Source organism: Lissotriton vulgaris, chromosome 6 (assembly GCF_964263255.1).
Source record: "Lissotriton vulgaris chromosome 6, aLisVul1.2, whole genome shotgun sequence".
In the NCBI taxonomy this organism is placed as follows: Eukaryota; Metazoa; Chordata; class Amphibia; order Caudata; family Salamandridae; genus Lissotriton; species Lissotriton vulgaris.
The window spans coordinates 73769624-73796380 of record NC_141694.1 but is presented as its reverse complement, the minus strand read 5'-3'; the positions used below and the strand labels follow the sequence as shown (position 1 = coordinate 73796380).

Sequence of the window (26757 nt, the reverse complement as noted above, 5' to 3'; positions counted from 1 at the left end):
ATTTTAGGAAAGACCAAACCCACATAACAAGTCCCATACCAGTGGTCAGGCAGCTTATAGTAAGCTCTATTCCCACAAATAAAATTAACACCCGGGAAAATAGGATCTTTTCCTCCTTTAAATCCTCAACCCCCTATAATTCTATAGGTGTCTTTGCATTGACTTGCACCCACAAAATAATTGTCATACACAGTATTGTCTCTCCTTATACAAAATTTCCCTAACATCGGTGTATCTATATTTATGGCTACATTCACATTTTTATCATCCAGGTTTTCCTCATTAAATGTCCAATATTTTGATTTTTCATGTTTAACTTTTTCACTTCTCTTATAAGCCACTCTCCTCTCTTCAACCATATATAGGAAAGTCCTTTCCTCAGCTCTTAATTTACATGTCAAATTATGTTTAAAAGCAAACTCATGAGATAATTCTTCCATTTGCAAAAAATATTCTCCCATAACTTTTCCAGGTCTCTTTTTGTTTAATGTATAATCAATCTTGAACTTAGCAAAAATCTCATCAGTGTTGGAATAATGATATTCCAATCTTCCAAGCTGATAAAACAAGCTTGCAAGTACACTAAAAGTTACTCCATATGTAAGAGGAAGGTGATGATACGTCACACCTTCTGACACTGATACAGGCAATTTTACACAAACATAACAGTCATCAACATTCATAGTGTGGATATATTCAAGCAATAACCTTGAAAACGTATTTTGCGAATAGTCACTAATAGACCTATCTTGATGCCACTCTGGTTTATACACATGAGTCTCATGAACCTCCACTTTCTCACTTGGCTTATTCAAACTTGTATTTGATTTTAATTTTGTCAAATTATCCTGGAAAGGAATCACGATAGCTAAAATTATCCATAATATTATCAGTAATCCCATACAAATCGAGCAACATCTACACCATTTTCTAAAAATAGAACACTTTGTTTTATGATTATTTATCGGCATTTTCTCTAACAGTGTTTCTTCGACCTTGTGTCACCTATAATTTTACAATATTAGTTCACTAGCAGTGTTTCTTCGGCCTTGTGTCACCTATTCTAATCTATATTATAAGTTATTTCTCTAACAAGTTTTCTTCGACCTTATGTCAACTCCGACCTCTTCTATATTTACAATATCTGTCTCACAGGACTACAGGCTTTTGCTTAATATCATATACTTTGAATACCAATCAATTTTCTCTTATACTGACCTTTTTACCCACTTTTCCCATTTGCTTTTGGGCAGTACAAATCTTCTTGACTACTATTAACCTCAGCAATGGGTGGTAGAACTATATAAGTCCACTCAGGCGATTTGTATTTTTGGTTTGGTCGTCTTACTCTCTTTGGCCTTTGAACAACCTATATTTTCTTTCCCAATGTTTCTTTCTGGCTGGTAATCTTATTCACCTGCTCTTCTATCTCTTTTGCTTTGTTTACAAGCTTAAATCTCAATCCACCAGTTTCTTTAGGCCACTTATCTCCCTTGCGGATTCTCTTGTTCTTTGGCTCTATTGTGTTGTGCTCCACTCTCCAAGTTCTTTTCCTTGGACTTTTCCTTAACACAATTTCATCTGAACTGTCATCAGTTTCACTTTCTGTATCTTCAGCTGTGTCATTGATTATGATTTTCACAATGTCTTTATCTTCATCTGATTCAGCCTTCTTTTCTGTTACTCTGTTAGGAACACCTTCATAACTGGTACTCGGAATCTCATCCTTTTCGTGAGTCACTTCCTCTTCCCCAGTCTCAGGATTTCCGTTCCTGCCGTCAGAGTGTTCAGATTTTTCCTCAGCTTCTTCTTCTTCTTCAATGACTTTATCTCTGCTTGCTCTTGCGTCTTTACTGGTGTCTGTCTTTACCGATTCTTGACCTTCAAGTTGATCTTCGGAATCTGGTATCTCCACAATCTCCCTTTCACCTTCACCTTCAGGCGCAGAACTAGCTTCTGATACTTCCAGATGTCGACGTTCCTGTCGATCTTCAGTATATGGATTCTCTTCTGATTCAGCTTCAGAATCAGAGTCAGTTGTACTTTCACCGTCGTATGGGTATTCAGGTGCAGGCACACGGATGGTGTGGCTAGCATGTACCCACCTCTTTAATCCAGCACACTTCACTGCAGTAGTACTGACCAGGATTACCTGTCGTGGCTTTTGCCACCGAGGTACCAAACAGTTTCTTCTGCGATGTACTTTCACTCGAACCCAGTCTCCAGGGACTAGATCATGAGCTGGATTTTTCTCTTTAGAGTTTGATTCAGTTCCCACCTGGTGGAGCACAGAAGTTACTACATCAGACAGAATTTTGCTGTAGTCCAATATGATATCATCATTTATTGTTAGCAATTTGTTAACAGGTACATAAGCTTGTCTCATAACCCTGCCCATCAAAATTTCATGTGGACTTAATCCAGTTTTCCCGTCAGGAATACTTCTCAGTGTCATCAAAACAAGTGGCAAGGCATCTGGCCACTTGAGTCCTGTTACCAAGCACATCTTTGCAATTCTGTTTTTAATGGTTCCATTTACCTGCTCGACTACCCCTGAAGCCTCAGGTCGGTAAGCACAATGCAGTTTCTGGTGAATATCCAGAGCCTCACAAATCATCTGCTTCAACTCGTTTTGAAAATGTGGTCCGCGGTCCGATTCAATGGTTACCGGGAAACCGAATTGTGGTATAATTTCTCGTAAGAACAGTTTGGCTACAGTTATTCCATCATTCCTTCTGGTGGGGAAAGCTTCAACCCACCGGGAGAACAAACAGATTATCACAAGCACATATCTAAGCCTATTGCATGGGGGCAATTCTACAAAATCCATCTGTACTCTTGTGAATGGACCACCCTCCCGTCCTATGGTTCCAAAACTCACAACAGTTCTTCTGTTTGGATTGAATTGTTGGCACACTAGGTACCTTTGGCACAAACTTTCAGCAATCATTCTGAATTTAGGATTATACCAAGTTTGTTTAAAAAGATGAATCATGGCATTTCTTCCAATATGGGCTTGACCATGGTACATTCGTGCCATGTCTGAAATCATGCTATCAGGCATTACTGGTCTTTCATCTTTGTAAACCCAGATTTCATCTTCTTCTCGCTGTCTACATCCTGCCTTTAACCAAATATCTTTTTCTTCTGATTCTGCCTCTTCTTGCATCTGCTTCACTTCCTGCCATGTCTCAACTACAGTGGTTAGCATTAAAGGACTCTGTTGGACTTGGCCCTTTTTCCTGAAATTTTTCGCTTTTCGCTCCCCTAATTCTGGATGTCCCCCCCTCGTAATAAAGTTGGATAGGCCCTGTGTAGTTGAGATGCCCTGTGTAATGTTAAAATCAATGCTAAGGTACAGGTGCTCTCTTCCCCTAACATGGCTGCCACTGACCCTTGCTACTGCAGCGCGGTCTTAGTAGACGCACTCTAGTAGCCAGGAGCTGGCTGGAACCCTTAAGCAATGTTGCGATACCAGCCTGCCAGCCTGCCCATAGCTAGAATGAGGGAAGCTCCTGGAACCTTCTAGAACAGGGGAGGTGACACCAACTGCCACTGCCAACTGCCAACTGTCGCTATATAAGGAAAGGGAGGGAAACTTTCCAGTCAGAGCCAGTTGGGGCATCACTTACCTGGGGGAACCTACGCAGGAGATTTAGGCGTTAGGGCCTAGTCAGGAACCTATACCACTGGGGGTGACAGGGTTTAAGTGCTGCCCACCAAGCTGTGTGAGGAACACTGAACTAGCCCACTGATCTGGCCCAGCGGGAGGGGAACCCAGGGATCACCTGAAGTGACCTGCTGAGGAAACTTGACAAGCCTTCAACTCAAACCCCCCCCCTCTCCTCAAGTAACTTCAACCCAAGGGCGCCAGAACCAACAAGCACCAAAAAGAAACTCCCCTGCGCTAATCAGGACTTTTGGGGATCAGCCAGGTACTGTGCTGTGCCAATTCTGCCCCTCTGTCTGCCCTGTGGCCCCAGCGCTGTCCTGCCTCATCCCCGCTGCTGAAACTGAACTGTGCCGCTCCTCAGCGCTCCCCTGCTGTGCCCTGAGAAGCGCTGTAGCTGAGAGACTGTTGCTGCCTGAAGCGCTGTAATTTCCCCTGCCCCAGCGCTATCTCTACCAAGCGCTGTAAGCTGCCCAGAACTGCCCCTGAGCATTGTGACCCGAGAAGCGCTGTAGGCAGGCAAGAACTGCTCTTGCGCGCTGTGCCCCACGAAGCGCTGAATTGAGCCCAACTCACCCCAGGGAGGCCTGGCCGTGAAGCGCTGCCATCGGAGCACTGTGATTTGCCCGCGCCACCGTGTGGTTGTGGGCCGCGCCCGGCCCAATTGTCTGCAGTCCCTGCGGCGGCCCTCTGAGCCTTGGGGAGGCCGCCGCGATCACCTGCTGGGCTGCGCCCTGCCTGGAGGCCCCATTAACCTACGTGCCAATTCCTGTCAGGCCGCACTAGGCCGCGAAGCCTGAGCCGGGATCTCTCGTCACGTGACCGGGGCGCGTCACGAACTCCGCCCCCGCCGCGCACCAATTGGTCCGCACCACCGAGTCCCCGGAAAGCGAGCCATGGATTGGCTCGGGGCCCGACACCCATTCAGTCCAGGCCCGGGACGGGCCCAAGCAGCTTCACCTCCCCGGACCGCACCACGCAAGTGCTCCCGAGAGCCCCCACCTGCCGGCACAGGCCCTGTGGGGTCGGAAACTGATCGGGAGGCCACGCAAGGCCTACCAGGAGCGCCCACTCTTCCACTAAGGCCAGCTGGGTCCGACGCAAGGGCCCGAGTGGCCGAAGAAACCAGGTAACCCCCGGGGAGGAGGGCGGAAGGCCACAGGAGGCCCCGAGTTCGCCCCTCCCCTGGGGAACATTGTTGTGGGGTCCAATTGGCCCTAGTTGTGCGCAGGAGACCGCCGAATTGGGCCAGAACACTGTTGAGGCCCCATGGTGATAACTATTCCTGCCTAATGAAGTGCTTCCTGAGTTCTCTGTAAATGAAGTTTCATACCTGTGCTTTCATTAGGAGGTGTTGCTTATGCCCATATGTAATGGATGTTCTTGCCTTATGAAATATTAACTGCCCACTAGAGCATAGACTTTCATGGAGTCATCTTAGGAAATGGTTTATTCCTGCCTGATAAAGGGGTCAATAACGCTAAAGGAAATGTCTCAATTTGCTCAAGCAATTGGTTGTTCTTCTTTAATGAAATGTCTTAATCCTGTCTAATGCAATATTTATTGAAATGCCTACAGTTATCTAATATTGAATATTTATTCATTTTGGTATTTATTACTGAGTGATACAGCCCATGTGTTTTAAGAGAAGCTAATAAGTTATACTCCTGTGAATTTTTAATCACCCTGATGCTAATCTTATATAAATAACTTATTGATTTGAATCCAGCATACTGGTGTGGTTTCAGTCATTGCGTGTGCATTTATTGTCTCAGTGGATGCGTGTGCTGTATAGTCACTTAACACCTGAGCTTACGGGTGCCTACCTGCTCGTGCCAGGCTACCCCCGGGGAACTGGTGACCCCAGTTCTTACATTTGGTGCCGAGCGGTGGGCTCCAGGACCTGTGACTATACAGCACCCTCCAGTGGGACAGAGTGCGCTGCAATTAGACTGGATACCTATCGTGCCTACAAGCTTGCTCAATTGACCCCCACTGTCTAGCCTGTAGAGTGTGCAGAGACCTGTGTTGACCCAGCATTGTACCCACGTCCTAGCATCTTTCCTTGATTTTATCTGGGTCCCCACCTGGCAAAATGGAGTTCCAGCTAGCCGATCTGGAGGAGTATACAGTGGTGCAGCTTAGGGAGTTTTGTCAGGGGATGGGGGTGCTGGTTGGGCGGAGAGCCGCAAAGGAAGAACTCCGTACCGCCTTGAGGGCATGGGTAAGGGTCCACCCAGAGGAGAGAGGGGATGGGGAACAGGAGGGACAGGTCACACAAGGGGAGGCGGGCACTCCAGAAGACCCAGGCCTGCTCACCATTGATATGTCTGACAATGTGTTGCCAGGAAGACGTTCCGGGGCAGGGAGTAGTGTATCCAGGGGGAGTGCGTTGTCGCAGGAGTATGAGGACAGGAGGGAGGAGAGGAGATTGAAGTGGGAGCTTGCCAAGCTAGAGCATGAGAGGGAGAGAGAAAGGGAAGATAAGAAGCTTGCTTTGGAGAGAGAAAGATTAGCAATGGAGGAGAGGAAGCTGGTGCACGAGCTTCAGCTCAAGGAGTTGGAGCTGAGAGCTTTACAATTAAGTGTGCCAGGAACTCCTAATGGTGGCAGCGTACCCAAGGTTAGGGGGAGTGATCCTGAAGGGAGTGGTGCAGGGATCTTCCGACCCAGCGAGGCGGGAGAGGTGAGGAGTAGCCCAGCTAGGTCCCAGGATAGTGAGAGGGTTGTAGGGCCTCACATCCCATCTACAGGAGGGAGTGAGACGGGGAGGTGTCCCGAGGTGCCCCAACCGCAGTCACAGGGCCTGGAGAGTTCCATAAGGGGACCCCAGGTTGGGAGCCTAGGCAGTCCTGTTGTGCCTTCCAGTAAAAGGGATCCCCTCGTGTCAGGAGAACCCGGATCATCAGTAATCGGAGCTCCAGTGGTTCGGGGTTCTGACCAGTCACAGGGTTTAGATCCTGGACTGGGGTTTCAGGTTCAGGAGTTGCCTGACCTGGAGGGTGGGGTACCTGTAATTAAGGTCCCTACCGGTTTGACTTCCAGGGGTACTTCTCCCGGTGGGGGGGTGCGGAACTCTGGGAGGGGGTGCGGAGGGAGGAAGCACTCTCCTCTGTCCCCGGCTCAGCCACAGGGCGCAGATCCCGGGTTGGGTGGCCAGGTTGAGGGTTTGCCGGACCTGGCGGGTGGGGCCTCTGTAACCAGAGTCCCCCCAGATTTGAATCTCAGGGGTACTACTCCGGTTAGGAGGGTGCGGAACTCTGGGAGGGGGTGCAGAGGGAGGGAGGACTCGCCCCTGTCACTGGTTCAACCTAAGGGTCTAGACTCTAGGTTGGGGAGAGAGTGGTGTTCTGAGGGTGTCCCGCTTAGGAGGAAAGGGCGAAACCCCAGAAGGAGAGGATAGGGGGAGGAGAGCCTCGCCCCTGGTGGCTGGTCAGCCTGAGGGTTCGGACCCCAGGTGGGAGGACCAGTGGCAGCTTGGAGCTGCAAGGAGGAGAAGGAGAGTGGTCAAATGGTACTACGGGCCTGGGGCTACTGCCCCCCACTCTGTGAGAGAGCTAGGGCCAGAGACTTTTGGATTATCTAGAGGCCAGTCCTGGCCACATCCCACTAGGGAACACCAGTGGGGTGGGTTGAATGGTGAAGAGCTGGCAGATGCCATTGAAGTTACGGGCCTGCGTCCACCTTTTTCCGCCCCAAGCAGGGAAGCCCATCAAGGCGAGGATTGGTCTACCCTGGCTTTTGGGGGGGGAGTTGTGTTGGACTTGGCCCTTTTTCCTGAAATTATTCACTTTTCGCTCCCCAAATTCTGGATGTCCCCCCCTCGTAATGAAGTTGGATAGGCCCTGTGTAGTTGAGATGCCCTGTGTAATGTTAAAATCAATGCGAAGGTGCAGGTGCTCTCTTCCCCTAACATGGCTGCCACTGACCCCTGCTACTGCAGCGCGGTCTCAGTAGACGCACTCTAGTAGCCAGGAGCTGGCTGGAACCCTTAAACAATGTTGCGATACCAGCCTGCCAGCCTGCCCATAGCTAGAACGAGGGAAGCTCCTGGAACCTTCTAGAACAGAGGAGGTGACACCAACTGCCAACTGTCGCTATATAAGGAAAGGGATGGAAACTTTCCAGACAGAGCTAGTTGGGGCATCACTTACCTGGGGTAGGGCCTAGTCAGGAACCTATACCTCTGGGGGTGACAGGGTTTAGGCGCTGCCCACCAAGCTGTGTGAGGAACACTGAACTAGCCCACTGATCTGGCCCAGCGGGAGGGGGACCCAGGGACCACCTGAAGTGACCTGCTGAGGAAACTTGACAAACCTTCAACTCAACCCCCCCCCTCTCCTCAAGTAACTTCAACCCAAGGGCGCCAGAACCAACAAGCGCCAAGAAGAAACTCCCCTGTGCTAATCAGTACTTCTGGGGATCAGCCAGGTACTGTGCTGTGCCAATTCTGCCCCTCTGTCTGCCCTGTGGCCCCAGCGCTGTCCTGCCTCATCCCCTCTGCTCAAACTGAACTGTGCCGTCCTCAGCGCTCCCCTGCAGTGCCCTGAGAAGCGCTGTAGCTGGGAGTTTGTTGCTGCCTGAAGCGCTGTAATTTCCCTGCCCCAGCGCTATCTCTACCAAGAGCTGTAAGCTGCCCAGAACTGCCCCTGAGCGCTGTGACCCGAGAAGCGCTGTAGGCGGGCAAGAACTGCTGTTGCATGCTGTGCCCCACGAAGCGCTGAATTGAGCCCCACTCACCCCAGGGAGGCCTGGCTGTGAACGCTGCCATTGGAGCACTGTGATTTGCCCCCGCCGCCGTGTGGTTGTGGGCCGCGCCCGGCTTGGGTGTCTGCAGTCCCTGCGGCGGCCCCCGGAGCCTTGGGGAGGCCGCCGCGATCACCTGCTGGGCTGCGCCCTGCCTGGAGGCCCCATTGCCCTCTGCGCCAATTCCTGTCAGGCCGCACTAGGCCGCGAAGCCTGAGGCCGGGATCTCTCGTCACGTGACGGGGGCGCATCACGAACTCTGCCCCTGCCGCGCACCAATTGGTCCGCACCGCCGAGCCCCCGGAAAACGAGCCGTGGATTGGCTCGGGGGCCCGAGACCCATCCAGTCCAGGCCCGGGACGGGCCCAAGCAGCTTCACCTCCCCGGACCGCACCGCAAGTGCTCCCGAGGAGCCTGAGAGCCCCCACTTGCCCGTAGGGCCGGAAACTGATCGGGAGGCCACCCGAGGCCTACCAGGAGGGCCCACTCTTCCACTAAGGCCAGCTGGGTCCGACGCAAGGGCCCGAGTGGCCAAAGAAACCAGGTAACCCCCGGGGAGGAGGGCGGAAGGCCACAGGAGGCCCCGAGTTCGCCCCTCCCCTGGGGAACATTGTTGTGGGGTCCCATTGGCCCTAGTTGTGCGCAGACCGCCAAATTGGGCCAGAACACTGTTGAGGCCCCATGGTGATAACTATTCCTGCCTAATGAAGTGCTTCCTGAGCTCTCTGTAAATGAAGTTTCATACCTGTGCTTTCATTAGGAGGTGTTGCTTATGCCCATATGTAATGGATGTTCTTGCCTTATGAAATATTAACTGCCCACTAGAGCATAGACTTGCATGGAGTCATCTTAGGAAATGGTTTATTCCTGCCTGATAAAGGGGTCAATAACGCTAAAGGAAATGTCCCAATGTGCTCAAGCAATTGGTTGTTCCTCTTTAATGAAATGTCTTAATCCTGTCTAATGCAATATTTATTGAAATGCCTACAGTTATCTAATATGTAATATTTATTAATTTTGGTATTTATTACTCAGTGATACAGCCCATGTCCTAAAAAAAGTTATACTCCTGTGAATTTTTAATCACCCTGATGCTAATCTTATATAAATAACGTATTGATTTGAATCCAGCATACTGGTGTGGTTTCAGTCATTGTGTGTGCATTTATTGTCTCAGTGGATGCATGTGCTGTGTAGTCACTTAACACCTGAGCTTTCGGGTGCCTACCTGCTTGTGCCAGGTGACCCCAGTTCTAACAGACTCGGAACATGTTCTTTTGTTTTGTCTCGATTGATTGAAATTTTATTTTTCGCGCAATGCTTACCAATGGCATCCGCATAATTATTTCCTTTAGAAATATAATCCTCATTCTTTTTATGTGCTGCACACTTTACCACAGCTATTTTTGCAGGTAACTGACTTACGTCAATCAGTGTTCTCACAAATTCAGCATTTCGAATGGGTGTTCCCGCAGAAGTTAAATAACCTCTTTGAGACCAAAGCTGTCCATAGTCATGAACAACTCCATAACCATACTGACTATCAGTCACTATGGTTACTTTCACCTCTTTTCCTAGTTCACATGCTCGTATCAAAGCAATCAACTCCGCTACTTGGGCAGAATGAATTCCTTTCAGACAAGATGCTTCCAACACTTCTGCTACTGTGCAAATGGCATAAGCAGCACTCAAAATACCACTCTCTGTTCTCAGACACGATCCATCTACAAACATCACATAATCTGATTCAGGTAATGGCTTGTCCCTCATGTCTGGCCTAGGTTTTGTGCAGTACTCAAGAACATCCAAACATTTATGATCAAGTTCACCTTTCTCTTCTGCTTCAATAGTGTCAGGTAGTAATGTAGAAGGATTAACATTCACACATCTGGCAATTGTCACATTTTCAGCTCCCAAAATTACCTTTTTATAACGGGTCATTCTGCTGTTGGTCATGTATTGGGTCTTTGCTCTTGTGAGGAGAATCTCCACTGAATGAGGTACATAAACTCTCACAGGAAATCCCATCACAATTCCTTCACTCTGCTCCAGGCTTACACTGGTTGCTGCTACTGCATTCAGACATCCCGGCAAAGCCTTTGCAACAGGGTCCAAAACAGCTGAGAAATACGCAATTGGTTTTTTCATTCTTCCATGTCTCTGGATCAATACTGACAAAGCACATCCTTCTTTTTCACTACAGTACAGTTCAAACTCTTTTTCATAATCAGGCATTCCCAATGCTGGTGCTTCACACAATTTTGTTTTCAGTTGTTCAAATGCTTCCATTTCATTTTTGGTCAACACTATTGAATCTCTGATGTCTGCTTTTGTCAGTCTCTGTAATGGTTTTGCAATCAATGAAAATCCACTAATCCACTGTCTACAATAACCTACCATTCCTAAGAACATTCTTACCTGTCTCTGGGTTCTAGGCGGTTGCATTCCTTGTATCATTCTGATTCTTTCTGCTGTGACTTGTCTAATTCCTTTTGCAATTTTATGGCCTAAATATTGCACTTCTTTCTGACAAAACTGCAATTTTGACGGAGACACTTTATGTCCTTCTTCTGCCAAATGATTTAGCAATGCCACTGTGTCGCTTGCACATGCATCTTTTGTTTTGGATGCGATTAAAAGATCATCTGTACTAACACAGACTCTCCAGGCATACTTAGACTCTCCAATGTCAGTCAGTCAGTCAGTCAGTCAGTCAGTCAAATATCTTTATTTCGGTTAGTTAAAACCATAAAAGCAATACAAAAACCATACAGCATACAAAAATAAAATTACAATTAAACAAATATAGACCTGATTGCAGTTCCTAGGTACATTCATATTAAAAAACAATTTAAAAAACGATTTAAAAGAATTAGATACAGAGGATAGGTACTAAATAGCCTAGAATCACATAAGGCGACAATTCCCAGTATACTTGGCACATTTCCCCAAGATTTATTTGACAGAATATCAACTTTGGAGGTTATTAGTCTGGGAAAGTTTAGTTTTATTTAAACGAGCTGCAGTAACCAAAAAACTAGCTACACCATATGTGACCTGCACAGAATTAAGCATTTGCAGGTGTAAAAGTGCAGGCCTCACCAGAACAAAGTTTAGTTCTTTCAAGATTGGAAACAGGAATTTTTTACGGGCCACCAAATAGTGTTCGCAAAACATCACTAAATGAAGCGTGTCCTGTGTAGAAAAGCTATCACAGGTACAGGGTGGGGTATTTTCTGGAGTCCCCCACTTTGTATAGGCTCCAAGCACGAGATGAATTAGGTTAAACCTAAACCTTAGTAAAAGAAAACGATGGTATGGTTTGGTTACAAATTTCAAGTACGGTTCCATAGCTGAGGAGGTAGAAAGTTGGTATATTGACCTCACCAATGGTTTACTGAGTTCGACCTCTTCCCTCTCTGACTCCAACACATTTCGGAAATGCAACTTGACCCACCCTACATCCTCTTTCATGAGGCCCTATGGTGAAGAATACATGTCCGGGCGCCCTAGCCTCGCGCATGCCGCTCTAACATACGCCAACCAGGGTATACTGTCCGCTTTATCCAGGGCCATACAGTCTTTGAGTATGCGGTGATTCAACGTAATCTCCTCGTTTGTCCAAGTTTTGACCCAGCATAGCAGTGGGGACATTTTTAGGAGATCAGTGATGTAGCCCAAGCCCACTTCACTATGGATTGAATATGTGGGAGATGACTTTGGGAGTGACAACAAAGCTTGTATAAAATTGTTCTCTATAATTTGGATGCCTGGGGATGAAACATAACCCCAAATGTCTGCCCCGTAAGATGCAATAGCTACACGTTTGGATTTATAAATACGAATCATGGCCTCCATGGGTCTCGAACCAAGTTTTTTAGAAAAGTTCATGAGAGCTGTAGTAGATCTAATAACTCCATTTTCCTTCAGTTTCAACTGGGGACCCCAGGTTCCTCTTTCGTCGAAAGTGACGCCTAAATAACAAAAGAAAGGTACCCTCGAGATAGATGTTTAGTTGCAACTAAAGGTTTTGAGCTTCATGTTTTTCTTGCGTGAGCCAGTTACCATGACATGGGATTTTACTGTATTGATCTTTAAATCCAAAGCTTCCATAAAAGATCCGAAGTGATCTAACAGCCTTTGTAGGCCCGTACCTGTACGAGCTATGAGGACAGCATCATCCGCGTATAGGAGGACCGGTATGGGTGAGCCTCCCATGCGCGGCACATCCAGGGTAGCTAGATTCAGGGATTTACCCAGGGAATTGATGTACAGTGTAAATAGGAGAGGGGCCAGGATACAACCTTGTCTGACCACTCTCCCTGATCTAAATTTCTCACCTACCTTCCCTTGTTACCCTGACAGAGGCAAACAAATTCTGGTGGAGATCGTGCAAAAAATTAACCAAAGTAGTGTCCAAACCCAAGTCCCGCAACATAATCCAAAGTTTTGAGCGATTAACCAAATCGAAAGCGGAGGATAAATCCATGAAACCTAAATATAAAAGCCCCTCCTTCACCACGGTGTATTTACTGATGATAAGGTGAAGGTTTAGGCATTGGTCCATGGTCCCCCTATGTGCTCTAAAACCATACTGCAGGTCAGAGAGAACCCCACTCTCCTCAAGCCAGTCCCCAAGTCTTTGTAATATGACTCTGCCCAGGATCTTAACAGCAGAGTCCAACAAGGAGATTGGCCTGTAGCTGGCAGGATCCTCCCTGTTTCCCTTCTTAAAAATGGGGACAATAATAGAGGTGGACCAGGAAGATGGAAAGCCGGCCGATGGTATCGCATTAAAGACATTTGTTAATATTTTTGACCAAAATTGCGGATACTGAATATAGAGATCGGCAGGGACCCCATCAGGTCCAGGGGCCTTACGTTTGCTTGTGTTTATAATCGCCCTTTCCACCTCAGGGATGTTAAATTCCTTGTTCATGTTGTTTGGAGCAGGGGCACTAATTGGGGAGATAGAAGCCGTGGTTTCATAGATTTGTTTAAAGTGGTGAAGCCATCTGTCATCTTCGATCACACAGTCCATATCTGTTTTCCCATCCTCGGTAAAAAAAGGCTGATTAACAATGGCCCAAAATCTTTTACTGTCTCTCAGTACATCAGTGGCTAATAAACTGTCCCAAGCTTCCTCCTTGATTTGCGTCTTACGCTTGGCAAGTGCAGATTTGTATTCCTTTCGGAGGTTTGCCACTAATGTCCTATCTCTGGGTCTCTGTTTAAGTGCTTTCAACAGGGCACTATGCGTTTGAGAGCATTCCTTATCGAACCATTTGTGAATGTTCTTATTGCCTTGTGCACCATTCCTAGACTCCAGATTCTTAGAGATCCTTGCGCATATCTCAACATAGGCGGCCACGACATCGGTGCCCAGGGAAGTGGGATCTAAGCAGACTGCCTTGCTTGCCTCAGTTTCCTGTGCTAATGTTTGGAAAAAATGTTCGGGGACAATCTTCTCCCACTTAATCCGCCTACCCTGGTCCTTAGTTGACAGATCTCTAGGAGCTACCACACCTGTCTCTCCACCATTCAGGAAACAATCTAGGTCCAACGTTAATAGGACGGGGTTATGGTCGCTAAAGGTGGCAGTCACGACCCTATATTCCCGTGCCTTTACTAATACCCCCGCTGATACGAAGATATAGTCGATGATGGTATTTGCGTCTCTCCCAATAAAAGTGGGCGCTCTAATCTTGTTGTTTCCATGGCCTAATTCAAATAAATTTAAATTGGCAAGAAAGGTCTCGAGCCCCTCACCCTCCTTAGTATGTTCAAAGTGGGGAATGCCCTCAACCGGTGATCCCCCGTATCTATCATTGTAACAATCCCCCTCACAGGGGTGAATATTAAAATCACCCAGGATAACCATCTCTGGGACGGAAGTGCAATCGTGTCTGTAGACTGACAAAAAATCTAACAGGGAAGTCAAGTGCTCATTCACAGAAGAACTCTCCCTAGAATTATAGAAATTAATAAACAAAAAAGTATGAGAGTCCGAAATAACCCACTTGATTATTAATGTATTCATGGGTGCTGGTTCTATTTTTTTAAAAACCCCCGCCAAGTTCAATGAAAACAATGTAAGTAGGCCACCCTTGGCTCTCCCTCTTACACCCGAGACTGCTGGGGTAAAAAAACTATGAAAATCGTCCAGTGAGAAACTAGTTGATGTGTCCCAGGTTACTTGGAAGGCCAAGATGTCATGTTGTTTGACAAAACCCTGCCAGATAGAATCTGAAGCCTTAGCAGTTAATCCCGCCACATTCCAAGTGAGGATTTTACAGTTTAGCTTGTTGGAGTTAGGCGAGTAATGCAAGTTCTGCGTCCCTCTACTCTCCGCAACTACAGAACCCTTATCAGGGATTAGAGTTAAATTTAACTTCTGTGAGTCCAGAGTACTAGTTTCCTTTAACAGTTTGATAGAGGGGATACAGTGCCTCTGTCCATTTGGTAATTCCTGTGTTTGTCAATCAACCCAGTCCGTGGTTGGCAGATATTCATAGCGATTAGCAGTTGGAAAGTTGTAAAAGTTATCTTGCCCATTTGCAAACTGGTGATAATAATGGGGTGGAGTGTTTTGTGGCCCTATAGGGAAAACTCCTTGGCGCGGTCTACCTCTTCTTCTCCTGACCAGGTTCCATTCCGCGTCCCCCCCCTCCTCCCAGCCAGAGGGTTGCATTTCCCTTGGGGGGTTAAATCTCTGTCTTGGTTTTGGGTCTTGAGGTCCCTTTAACCAACTCCATCTGTTGTCTATTTGGTTTCCTGGTAGGTAGAAATAGGAGAGGGGCCTAGCAGTCACAGAACTTGCTCGATATCTAGGTGCTCTACTGCTACATATATAACCTACAACTTCGGTGTTCTCAAAAGTGACCACAACGCAGTCCCCTTGTAGATTTTTTCTATTTCCTCCCACCCACGGTGTTCTCTCCACCATTAAGATATTACTTGGAATATTAGGCGGTAAGGGGTGATTTTTGGACAGCCAGTGGCATACTTTGTTTTTTAGTGCCTGGTAGGATTCTACTTCCGATGGGGAGATTTCAGTAACTCCGGTGAGGATGACTACGTAAGGGCAGGCGTCAGGGGGGAGATGGATATTTCTGCAAGCCGCTCCCTTGGCTCTTGGGGCTGCATCGAGATTTTAAGTCAGTGGAGTGGGATCATTAGGTGTGACTTGAGGGGTTGGTTTAGTTTTGATTGTGTGCTCGACTTGTCCTAATTCGAGGGACTTAGCTTGGGTACCACCCTGGTTTGGAGTGTTGCTAGGTTTCTTGGGCACATTATTTTTAGCCGCAGTAACACTTTTACCAGCCAGAGATGGATTATTGGCTGTGTTAACTGTTTTAACTGTTTTGGCGACCTGGGGTGTCTTATTATTCAGGTTGAAACTAGGGGCACTTATGTCCTTATGTATGTTCTTTAGGATGGTTTCCAGGCAGCGTAGTCTAACCTCTATAGGTTCGAGCAAGGCTTTTAGCATATTGAGAATATTAGTGTTATCTGTGCTTAATCCGTTCCCCTCCTGAGGTTGTTTGGCTAAATTAGCGACTCCCCACTCAGCTCCAGAATTTCCTCCAGACTGTGATCAATGATTGTGTCATCTGGAAGACTCAAAGGTAGGCCAATTGTGGTCGGATGCAACCCCCCTATGTCATTAGAGGGGACTACCAAATTATTATTCACAATAACTGAGTTGGGAATGGCAATGTGTTGGTTATGAGCAGTTTGGGCTTGATTATGAGCAGTTTGGGCTTTCTTCCCTTTAAGAGTAGCTGGTTTGTTAGCCTTGTGTTTTTGTTTTTGTTTAGGGATTGCCCCTTCTTTCAAACCCCTTTCGTTTATGGCAGTTGCCATGACAGAGTAATTTGGCTCATTTCTGTGTGCTCCATTGTCTGTCAGGAGGTTAAGATTAGGAGAAGCCTCCAGGTCCAGTTGTGAGTTAGAAGCATCAAGATCCCCAGTAACCCCAGTATTATGTACTATGATATGAGTGTTTGGGCGAGAGTCGATATTAGGCGTCTGTGCCTGGGCGATGAGGCCCAAAGAAGATCTCTTGGCCATAGCTAGATCTTGGGATACTCTCCTATCCATTAATATTATTCCCTCATCGATTAGTGCATGGGTGCGGACGAAAAAATCATCCAGAGTCCCAGTACGTTTTTTTGCTCCTGCTACAGCCATGCTTCTAGTCTCCCGGCAGTTCATGGCGAGCCTGCGCTAAGTGTAAATAAGCTAGAAGCTTTAGCTATGGGGTATGGGGCATGGAGCTGATGAAGTTTGACCAGGGTTTGTGGCCCAGGCCAGGCTCCTCAGGCCTCTGAGGGCCACAGAGGGCCCGCCCTTTGCCCGGGCTTCGCTCGGCGTCCCGCTGAGCGGAAATCCGTTGTTTTTAAAGGGCGATTGCGGCCGGGGGGCGTGTCTTGCCGGGGGCGCGGCCGTGCACACCTGTGCAGCGCAGGGACTCCTGGTCTTGAGAGTCCCCGCGGCGCGCGCCCTCAGTTTACTCCGGTGTTCCCTCCTCCTTTTTGCAGCAGACAGCATTCCTACAGCCTCGACCCCACGCCTTGCACCGCGCAGCGGCACCCGCGAAGCGAGTGCTGCAAGCTGTTACCACGCGGTGGGGCGGTCAATCCCTCCATGGATACAGGGAGGCAGGCAGGATGGCAAGGGAGATTGGCGTTGTGAACAGCAGCCGGTGAGTTTCCTCAGCACAAAGGGTCCCGCTATCCGTTGGAAGACTTCCCACTTTTGTTTCCTGGTCGGCTGGGGACGTGTCTTGCTGGGGGCGCGGCCGTGCACACCTGTGCAGCGCAGGGACTCCTGGTCTTGAGAGTCCCTGCGGCGCGCGCCCTCAGTTTACTCCGGTGTTCCCTCCTCCTTTTTGCAGCAGACAGCACTCCTCCAGCCTCGACCCCATGCCTTGCACCGCGCAGCGGCACCCGCGAAGCGGGTGCTGCAAGCTGTTACCACGTGGTGGGGCGGTCAATCCCTCCAGGGATACAGGGAGGCAGGCAGGATGGCAAGGGAGATTGGCGTTGTGAACAGCAGCCGGTGAGTTTCCTCAGCACAAAGGGTCCCGCTATCCGTTGAAAGACTTCCCACTTTTGTTTCCTGGTCGGCCGGGGGGCGTGTCTTGCTGGGGGTGCGGCCGTGCACACCTGTGCAGCGCAGGGACTCCTGGTCTTGAGAGTCCCTGCGGCGCGCGCCCTCAGTTTACTCCGGTGTTCCCTCCTCCTTTTTGCAGCAGACAGCACTCCTACAGCCTCGACCCCACGCCTTGCACCGCGCAGCGGCACCCGCGAAGCGTGTGCTGCAAGCTGTTACCACGCGGTGGGGCGGTCAATCCCTCCAGGGATACAGGGAGGCAGGCAGGATGGCAAGGGAGATTGGCGTTGTGAACAGCAGCCGGTGAGTTTCCTCAGCACAAAGGGTCCCGCTATCCGTTGGAAGACTTCCCACTTTTGTTTCCTGGTCGGCCGGGGGGCGTGTCTTGCTGGGGGCGCGGCCGTGCACACCTGTGCAGCGCAGGGACTCCTGGACTTGAGAGTCCCTGCGGCGCGCGCCCTCAGTTTACTCCGGTGTTCCCTCCTCCTTTTTGCAGCAGACAGCACTCCAACAGCCTCGACCCCACGCCTTGCACCGTGCAGCGGCACTCGCAAAGCGGGTGCTGCAAGCTGTTACCACGCGGTGGGGCGGTCAATCCCTCCAGGGATACAGGGAGGCAGGCAGGATGGCAAGGGAGATTGGCGTTGTGAACAGCAGCCGGTGAGTTTCCTCAGCACAAAGGGTCTCCAATGATTTCTTTAGCAACTGATTAAAAATGGATGGGCTCTCAGTGTACCCTTGTGGAATTCTACACCATGCTAGGATACGATTTTGGAATCTGAACGCAAAAATTGGCTGACTTTCTACATGCAATGGAACAGTAAAGAACGCATTGCATAGGTCAATCACTGTGTACCATTCTGCATCATGAGGGATTTGGTACAAAATCACTGCTGGATTTGGAACAATCGGGCAACATGGGACAACAATTTTATTAACTTTTCTAAGGTCTTGAACAATTCTAAATGTTCCGTTTGGCTTTTTCAATCCCATTATCGGTAAATTACAATGACTGCTTTCTATCTCTCTAAGAATTCCTTGCTCAATCATTTTGTCAATCACAGGTGTAATTCCCTCAATTATTTCTGCAGTCATCTTATACTGAGGTATATTTGGGTAACTTGCTCCTTCTTTCACTGTAATCTTTACATGATCAACACCTTTCATAAATCCTATATCCTTTCCAGTAAAATCCCATACTATTTCTTTCACTGCTTCTTTCAATTCAACACGAATCTTCTCTCGATCGAAAACAGGAAATAGCTTGCTCTGCTCTGCCTCAATCATAAGCATCGTCATTTTGTATAAACTGTCTTCATCGGGGGTTTGTAATTCTATACCATCTGGCGAGCAATATATGGCACAGTTCATTTTACACAGTATATCCCTACCTAACAGATTAACAGGGCTACTGTCACACACCACAAATCGATGCATCTCTTTGTAATTTCCAATTTCTACTTCAACTGGTTCTGTCAAAGGGGATTGTATTTGTCTATTTGCTACACCTACAACTTGGATGGACTCTCCCGAGAGAGGAAGATTTTGAATTTCCACTGATCTTACAGTAGAACGGGTAGCACCAGTGTCCACTAGGAAAGTTATTTCCACATCATTCACCTTTCCGTTCACAAATGGATGAGACTGATCTACCTCAAGAGTGGCTCCAAGCACACACACTTCTACCTCTCTCAGGCACAGTCATAAACTTTCATCCGACTCACTGCCACCCTCTTCTTGTAACCAATACTGAGGACATGCATTCACTATTTGCGGTCTTTTTACCTGTTCACCTCCGCTGAATCCTGTCTCTGCACTGTATCTCTGCTGGTTTACACTGTCTGGCAGTGGCGGTTGCGGCACCTGACTTTGCTGATTTGCTATCTGCTGTTGTTGCTGTTGTGGATTTATCTCAAACTGCACCTGCGAATTCAATGAATTATTTTCCGCATTAACTCTTGGCGGACACTTACACTCGTTCTTCCAGTGCCCTAACTTGCCGCAATTAAAACAAGGCTGCTTCTTCTTTAAATCATCTATATTTCCCACCAACTTTGGTTTACCCTTAAAATTCCCTTGATTCCCTGCATTCTTATTTTCCATTTGCGCTACTTGCTGCTCCGCTACTTTTACTTGTGCCCACATGGCTTTTTCTTTTAGCTTTTTCTGTTTGGCATCAATTTCATCACTGCAATATTTCGCTTTTCTTAAAACCTCATCCACAGTACCTGACTGCCATCCTATCATGTTGTGACGAATCATGTCTTCAATTTCTGGTCTTAATCCATACACAAATCGGTATATGAAGTGGCTCATATCTTTCTCATTTAATTCCTCATAACCACTGTACTGTTTAAATACTAACAACAATCTTTCATAGAAGGAAGGTACTGATTCTTTTGGTTCCTGTGTAGTTCTGTCTATTTTTACCCAATCAGTTTCTTTTGGTGGTATTTTATTTTTCAACCATACTATTACCTGATCATATTTCTGCATCACATCAGGTGATGGAGCTCCTGTAACTTTGTCTCTGGGAAATTCTTCTCTTGGCCAATCTATAGCTATTTTGCATTCTGACCATAAATCTGCTGGCACTACTATGTCAAACAATCCATCTAAATCAATCCACAGAACTTTTGACACTTTCACAAATCTGTCTACTTGACGATACCATTCTACTGGTTTTTCTCTTAATCTTGGAAAATCATTAGTAAATGACAATATATCCTGCCTACTCCAAGGAACATGTACATATCCTCCTCCAGGTATCTCTCTCCTAGGAAAGTCAGCTGCTACTGCCTCTTTTTCCCTGACCGGAAAAGCTAATGTGGATTTGTCATTATTTTCTTCCTTCTTCTTTGCCCACTTATGTCTCCATTTACCTACATCTTCCCATCTTCTCAATAGTACTATTAGCTCTTTTATCTGCAACAACCTCCCTGCAGTATTCATGTTTTCAATGTCTCTTTCTGCAAAATCTACACTGAATGATTTCTGCAATGATTTGTATTTTGAAAATTCCACTCCTAATTAATTTGCTAATTCCTCCAGTTGATCATTCACTGATTTAGCTCTCCATGTAATGCTTTTGCACAAAAACATAAGTTCATCATCCTGATACGGTTTCAGTCTTTCTGTTCCAATTGTTCCAATTATCAATTCTTCCATATCTACCTTTAACTTTGCTACATCCAATATTCTCGATTCATTCTCTTTTAATTTCAGGGTTTTAATCCACTCACTCAACTCTCTATATGATTGTCCTACAGAAGTTTGTATTGAACTTATTTTATCCAGGCTTTTCTCTGGTGTTGCGGAGTCAGATTCTGCGCCCATCGGGTATCTGAATAATGAGCTTTGGTTAAAAGTTAACTCTGGTGGATTCACATTAACTATTCGCTTTATTTCTGACAAATCAGGATAAATATCCTCTCTTGCTTTCTGCAAACTCTGTTGTAACGGTATTGTCAAACTTGGTTCTTTTATTTTCTGGTTTTCAAACACTGGTATTACTGGTCCTATCGTTACGGGGACAGTCACTGCTTCCATATTTTTAGTAAGGTTCTGAATCAATTCATGTGTAGAACGTTCATAATCAGAAATATTTGGTTGCACATTATTCCTACTTTCACTATTTTGCACACTTCTGTGTGGTTCATTTCTCGATACAGGAATACCTGTAATTCTAGATTCTGCAACAGGTGTATTTGGAGTATATCTAACCTCTACTCTGTCTGGCTCATCTCTCAAACTTGAATATGGTCTTGGGGTTTCATCATTACTTTCATTCATTACTGGAGCATTCGGAGTAGTCTATAAAGAACTTGGCTGATATGGTGGTGGTCTCCTATTTAATATTTCTTCTAAAACAATATCTTCTGATTCACTGTCACCATAATTTTGATTTACTGTTTCTGTATTCTTTTTCTTTTCTGTACATTTCCGACCCTCATATTCATCCACCAATCTAACTGGATACATACCATCACACATATTACTGTCTCTCCATCTATGCATTCTGCTTTCATGAGTCTCACCCCATAGATTTCGACCTCTACCTATCGGTCTGATATGTCTACATAGCCTCTCACTCTCTTGCTCATGCATCTCATCTTCCCATTCAACTAAAGCCTCAAATTTAGTCGTTCTCGGCTCAAGCTTCATCATTTTGTCTCTCAAATTCCTCAAAACTGCTGCATCAAGTGATCCTTCCTCAGGAAAGGCTAACACCCCATCATCCTGAGTATATCTTGCCCAGTTTTCTAACCAAACACAGGTATGATAACCATATTTTGATAACATGTAAGAAGCTGGCGTTTTCGGTGGAGGAAGTAATTTTCCCTCTCTAGACACAATTTCTTTGTCTTTGGAAAAAGCATTCTTTAATTTCTTAAACCATGAAGGTTTCTTCTTCTCTTCTTAGTAATAATAAGACAACTCTCCGATAATTCTCTGTCTTACAAAAGATCGCGCACTTCCCTGTTTGCTGTTCCGTACACCAACCTATAGCAGTGCGGTTCACACTAACGCACCAATTAGAACACGGTACGCCTTTCTAAGTGCTTAACCAATCCCTTTGCTGCTTTTTCGTGATGAACCTATCCGCTCCTACTCTGACTTGGTCACGTGAACCAATCCCAGCGCGGCTCTTTTGACGTCACCAGCGCTCCGGCTTCTGCAGCGCCGACTGACCCCTCCTTTACACGGATTTTTCAAGAAGCCGTATTTACAAGATATTTTACAAAATCAATTAGTAACTTACACAAAACAATTCCACTCATCTGTTTCGCTAATAAAGTGATAGAATTTTCAATCACACAAGTATTCTGTGCCCGGAGTAGACAACGCTTATCTCCTCAGAATTTTTAGACTCGTCGATAAAGCAACACCTCTGGCTTTACCCTTCTATCAGGCAATAACGAACTCGCTTCTCTAGGAAAGCACATACAGAGATCTTTTTCACCTCCTTAGAGACAGTCCCAAAGTTTCGCTTGAACACGTATTGCAATTGCATTTACACACGTTCATACGGCAAACCCTATTAACATATACATGAACTCTGTTTTACGTAGGCAGGCAGAATTCCTCTACTGTTAGCAAAAAGAGACGCCGCTCCTTTTTACCCTTCAATCAAGCTCGGGTTAAGACCTACTACTCTCCTCAGCGATAAGTTTTAGTCAGGATACGCAATGATCCCTATGCTTGAAAGCCAAGATTTCATAGACTGCCTTTGCTGTACATTTATCCTTTCACACCTAAGGTCCCTAAACAGTGATATACGACGATACCACCACAGTATATGACAATACTACTTCTTTGAAACAGACTAATGCACTGTGTGACTTTACCTTGCCACACTTCCTCTGCCTGCAGACAGAGGCACTGGCTTCACACAACACTTGGAAGCCTTTTTAAAACTACATATAACGTAATACGGACTCAATAGATGTTAGTTTATAATCTATATATCAAACTCTGTATAGTACTTTATGCATAACCCTAGCTAATTTCCTTAGCAACCACTACTCTGCTACCAAGATATAACTGCTACAGCGGGACTCCAGAAATAAACTCTAAATTGCCATGGCCATTTCTCTAAAACCTCAGAAACACACATAACATTCAACAGTGGGGCCCATTACACTGCTTACTTACTCTGTTCATATAATTCAGCTTCAAAGATCTGGCCAACAACCCAGGAGTCCTACTATAACATTGACAGAATGTCTAAAACTATTAAACTATTTTATTTACACCTGCAATGTAAAGCATTTTACCATGGTTCCATTTTAAACACTATTTATTCAGACACACCACCATAGCGCAAGGATGACACGCAAATTCGTGAAGCGTTCCATATTTTTGAAAACTCGAAAAAAGACCGAAACGTCGACCTGTTTAGTCCAATTCTGCTTACTTCTGTTTCATGTCAGTTTTTGATTTTCTTCTGATTGATAGTTGAAATCATTTAATTTCTGTGACTCAGCAGTCTGGACTTTATTTTTGGATATGTCAAAGGAAAAGTAACCAACACCTTGAATATCCAGATTATATCTATGTATGTACCCTACCCAATGTCAATGTTCATTTTTGTACAGAAATTTATATTCTTTTGCCTTGAACTTAAATAATAATTTTCAGACAAACAAAAATCCTGGTTTCATGTTTTATTAACCATTCATTGTATATATGATGTTAGTGTGGTAACATCCTGTGTTCCTTTTCTAAGGAAAATCTTTCCTTTGAATGCAATTGAACAGCCACTGATTAATCTCAGGTTTAGGTACTCTGATTGCCCTTAAACAAGTCCTAACAGTGCTGAAAATTCTTATAACAAATAAAATCCCTTGCTGGCCATTCTCTACTATAATAAACTTTGCCCGAGCCCGCAAGGGTATATTGGGTTACTCACCTTCCTACACATTACACCACCATAATGGCAATGGATCTGCTAGAACGAAAATTAGGCGTAGGAATAATCAAAGACCAGCTTTTATATTCTTCATTTATCTAATTTTTATTCAAGGCAAACCTTAGTATGTCAGGCATTTAGCATTTATTTATTTCTTTATTCAAGAAGAATTCTTTAACTTTATTTTCAAAATGATCATTTATTTTAAAGCTCAGAAAATAGACATTTATTTAAAAGTTTAGCATGAGTTTAGCAAAGAATAGATAGTTCCAAGTTCACTCTCTCCTATCATCCCTAGCTAACACCCTCATCTTATCCTAACAGACCTGCAAAGGAAAACAAACAGTCAAAAGTTAAAGTTCTTACGTTCCAAGCAATCGATATTCAGTCCGGCAGCATCTCCAGAGGAAATCGAAAAAGCGACCCCTTCTAGCCAAAATCGGGGGTTTTTATACACTAAATCCCTAACTTAATCTATCTAAAAAGTAACTAACATCTCCAATCTGAACTCCGATTGGACAAATTTGGGGTAGATGAGCACTTTCTCACCATTACCGCATTTGTTTTTCACATGACTCAGCGGAAATATAAAAGTCTTTTGTTTAAGACAGTTCGTGGCCTAGGCACATCACACTTTAGTAACATTGCTATTTTTTCCCATGGTTTGGGCATCCGATCGTTCATGCTTGGCACCCTTCCTAGGTTCTGGGTAAGGTAGCCTTGAACTCTCCCTCAAGCATAGTCAGCTCACTCGCGCTGACAGAAATCTTTGAGGCGCCTGCGCAGACCAGTACCCACTCGCAATAGCCCAGAGTGGCCATTTCTCACTAGGCCTCACAAGCCACATTTGGAACTATCATAGAAACAAGCAAAAATCCATGTTAATTATAGTAATGAAACCCATTCTGTTTACCTCCCACCATTCTAATATTTCCCATTAGTTGTTACCTAGCGAGGAAGCCACATAAATGCGTTTTATACTTACATAATCAACCCTTTTAGCACAAAACATTTACAATAAGCACATTTAAATTGCATTTTATTTAAACTTAAGCTGCGCATTAATTCACATCACAATGACAACATATATTAATTAATTATTTCACCCCATGCAGGCAAGATTAGTACTCCCCATATGTTTGTGAATGCATTTTACTCTAAAGTCGATTAATCAAACACATCACACTATTAGTAACTGTTATGTTATGGGACATTAATATCACGAGGGTACACAACATTTTGTGTTTTTTTCCACCTCGCTCCATCAAGATCAGAAGCATTTCTGACATCAAACCCCTGTGTTCTAGTAACAGCCGCCCAAACAGCTTTCCCAATAATCCCCTACCCACATTGCATGAGTAACCTTACCAGAGCTTTACAGTCTAGCCTCAGGGTGGCTAAACTGGTATCAATAACATTGTTGTACAGACTCATGTGATGCTCCGCAGTGTTAGATATAACAGTAGTGTTAGAAGCCTGTCCTTCTTGCATATCGATGAGAGATGTAACTTGTCTTGAGATTGTGGGTGGTTATTCTAGGATTAGTAGCTGTGAATTGTGTATGGGAGAGACCTTTTCTAACACACACTGACTGCCTCCCTCTTTACAATCTGTAAAGCACAAGTCTTGCTCACTGTGGAATTAACAACAGTTCGCCTTTCATAAACAAGTGAAGAGAAGCTTCCAACATTTTTAAAGTCTCTATCCAAGTGTCACAAATACAATTGGTAACCAGTTAAACAGGGCGCTCGGCTCAAGTTTGAGGGAAAGTTACTCAAAAATATATCTCCCACGGTGCTAGTAAGGGTGAAGGGTATGGTTACCAAACATACTCACTCAGAACCACTCACGTGGAACTGTTACAAAAGCTAAAATGGTTCTCCCTGAGCACTCAAAACCAAATTTTGTTTAAAACAAATTGTCATCCAAAAACATCAAAATATTCAAATGCAGGAAGACAAATATATTCCAGTCCTTATATTTATCCAGTCAATACAGTCCTTGTATTCCAGTTAGATTTTATTCATCCACTGTTATCTTCAAAACGCAGCCAACACGTGTTTCGTCGTGCTATGTAAAGCACAATGACTTCCTCAGGGCTGCAACCCAAACAAATACATGACGGTGATCAAAATTCAGTTGATACAACATTGATCTTCCATAAACAATTTAATACTAGTGGAATCCCGTGCAAGAAAAGAACAGACAAAGGATAGGGCCAAATCCAATAGTCACCCAAGTGTATAAAGTCCCTAATAAAATAGAAAAAGCCTCCACCACTCTTATCACAAGAGTACTTACTAGGGCAAAATAGTAAATTGAATTGAAGTATTAGATAAAAATAGTCACCTTTCCTACACATTCACAACAGAAATAATCTGTTACTCCACAAGAGGTCCTCACAATCAGTATCCTGTAATATTAATACACCATACTAAGAGAATATATCTCCCCCTCAAAACCACTCATAAAATACTGGCTCCGTTAGATTAAAGATAAATAACTAATCCGCATATTATATACCGTATGTACGTTGTCCCACGCCGTAAATTCGTAATCTTCAATTATGGTAAAGTCCTCTATTCAACATTTGTTCCTATAATATCAAAATATACCCCAAAAAAATACATAATATATTCACTAATTCAATTGAATTTTGATTACCCTCATGTAATGAGCATAGCATTTATACATTATTTGTTTGGGTTGCAGCCCTGAGGAACTCATTGTGCTTTACATAGCACAATGAAACACGTGTTGGCTGCGTTTTGAAGATACCAGTGGATGAATAAAATCTAACTGGAATACAAGG

The 26757-nt window shown here is 45.3% G+C and overlaps 1 protein-coding gene across 1 annotated transcript; it reads right to left on the bottom strand.

The window, feature by feature from the left end:
- Positions 1-350: 350 nt before the first annotated feature.
- Positions 351-22411, bottom strand: LOC147706812 (uncharacterized). Its single transcript, XM_086925939.1, has 3 exons — positions 18211-22411; positions 9679-11097; positions 351-3220 (listed from the first exon to the last, which is right to left on the bottom strand). Exons 2-3 carry the CDS (start codon positions 9784-9786, stop codon positions 1370-1372), a joined length of 1959 nt encoding a protein of 652 aa, XP_086782065.1. The 5' UTR covers positions 9787-11097; positions 18211-22411; the 3' UTR covers positions 351-1369.
- Positions 22412-26757: the final 4346 nt, after the last annotated feature.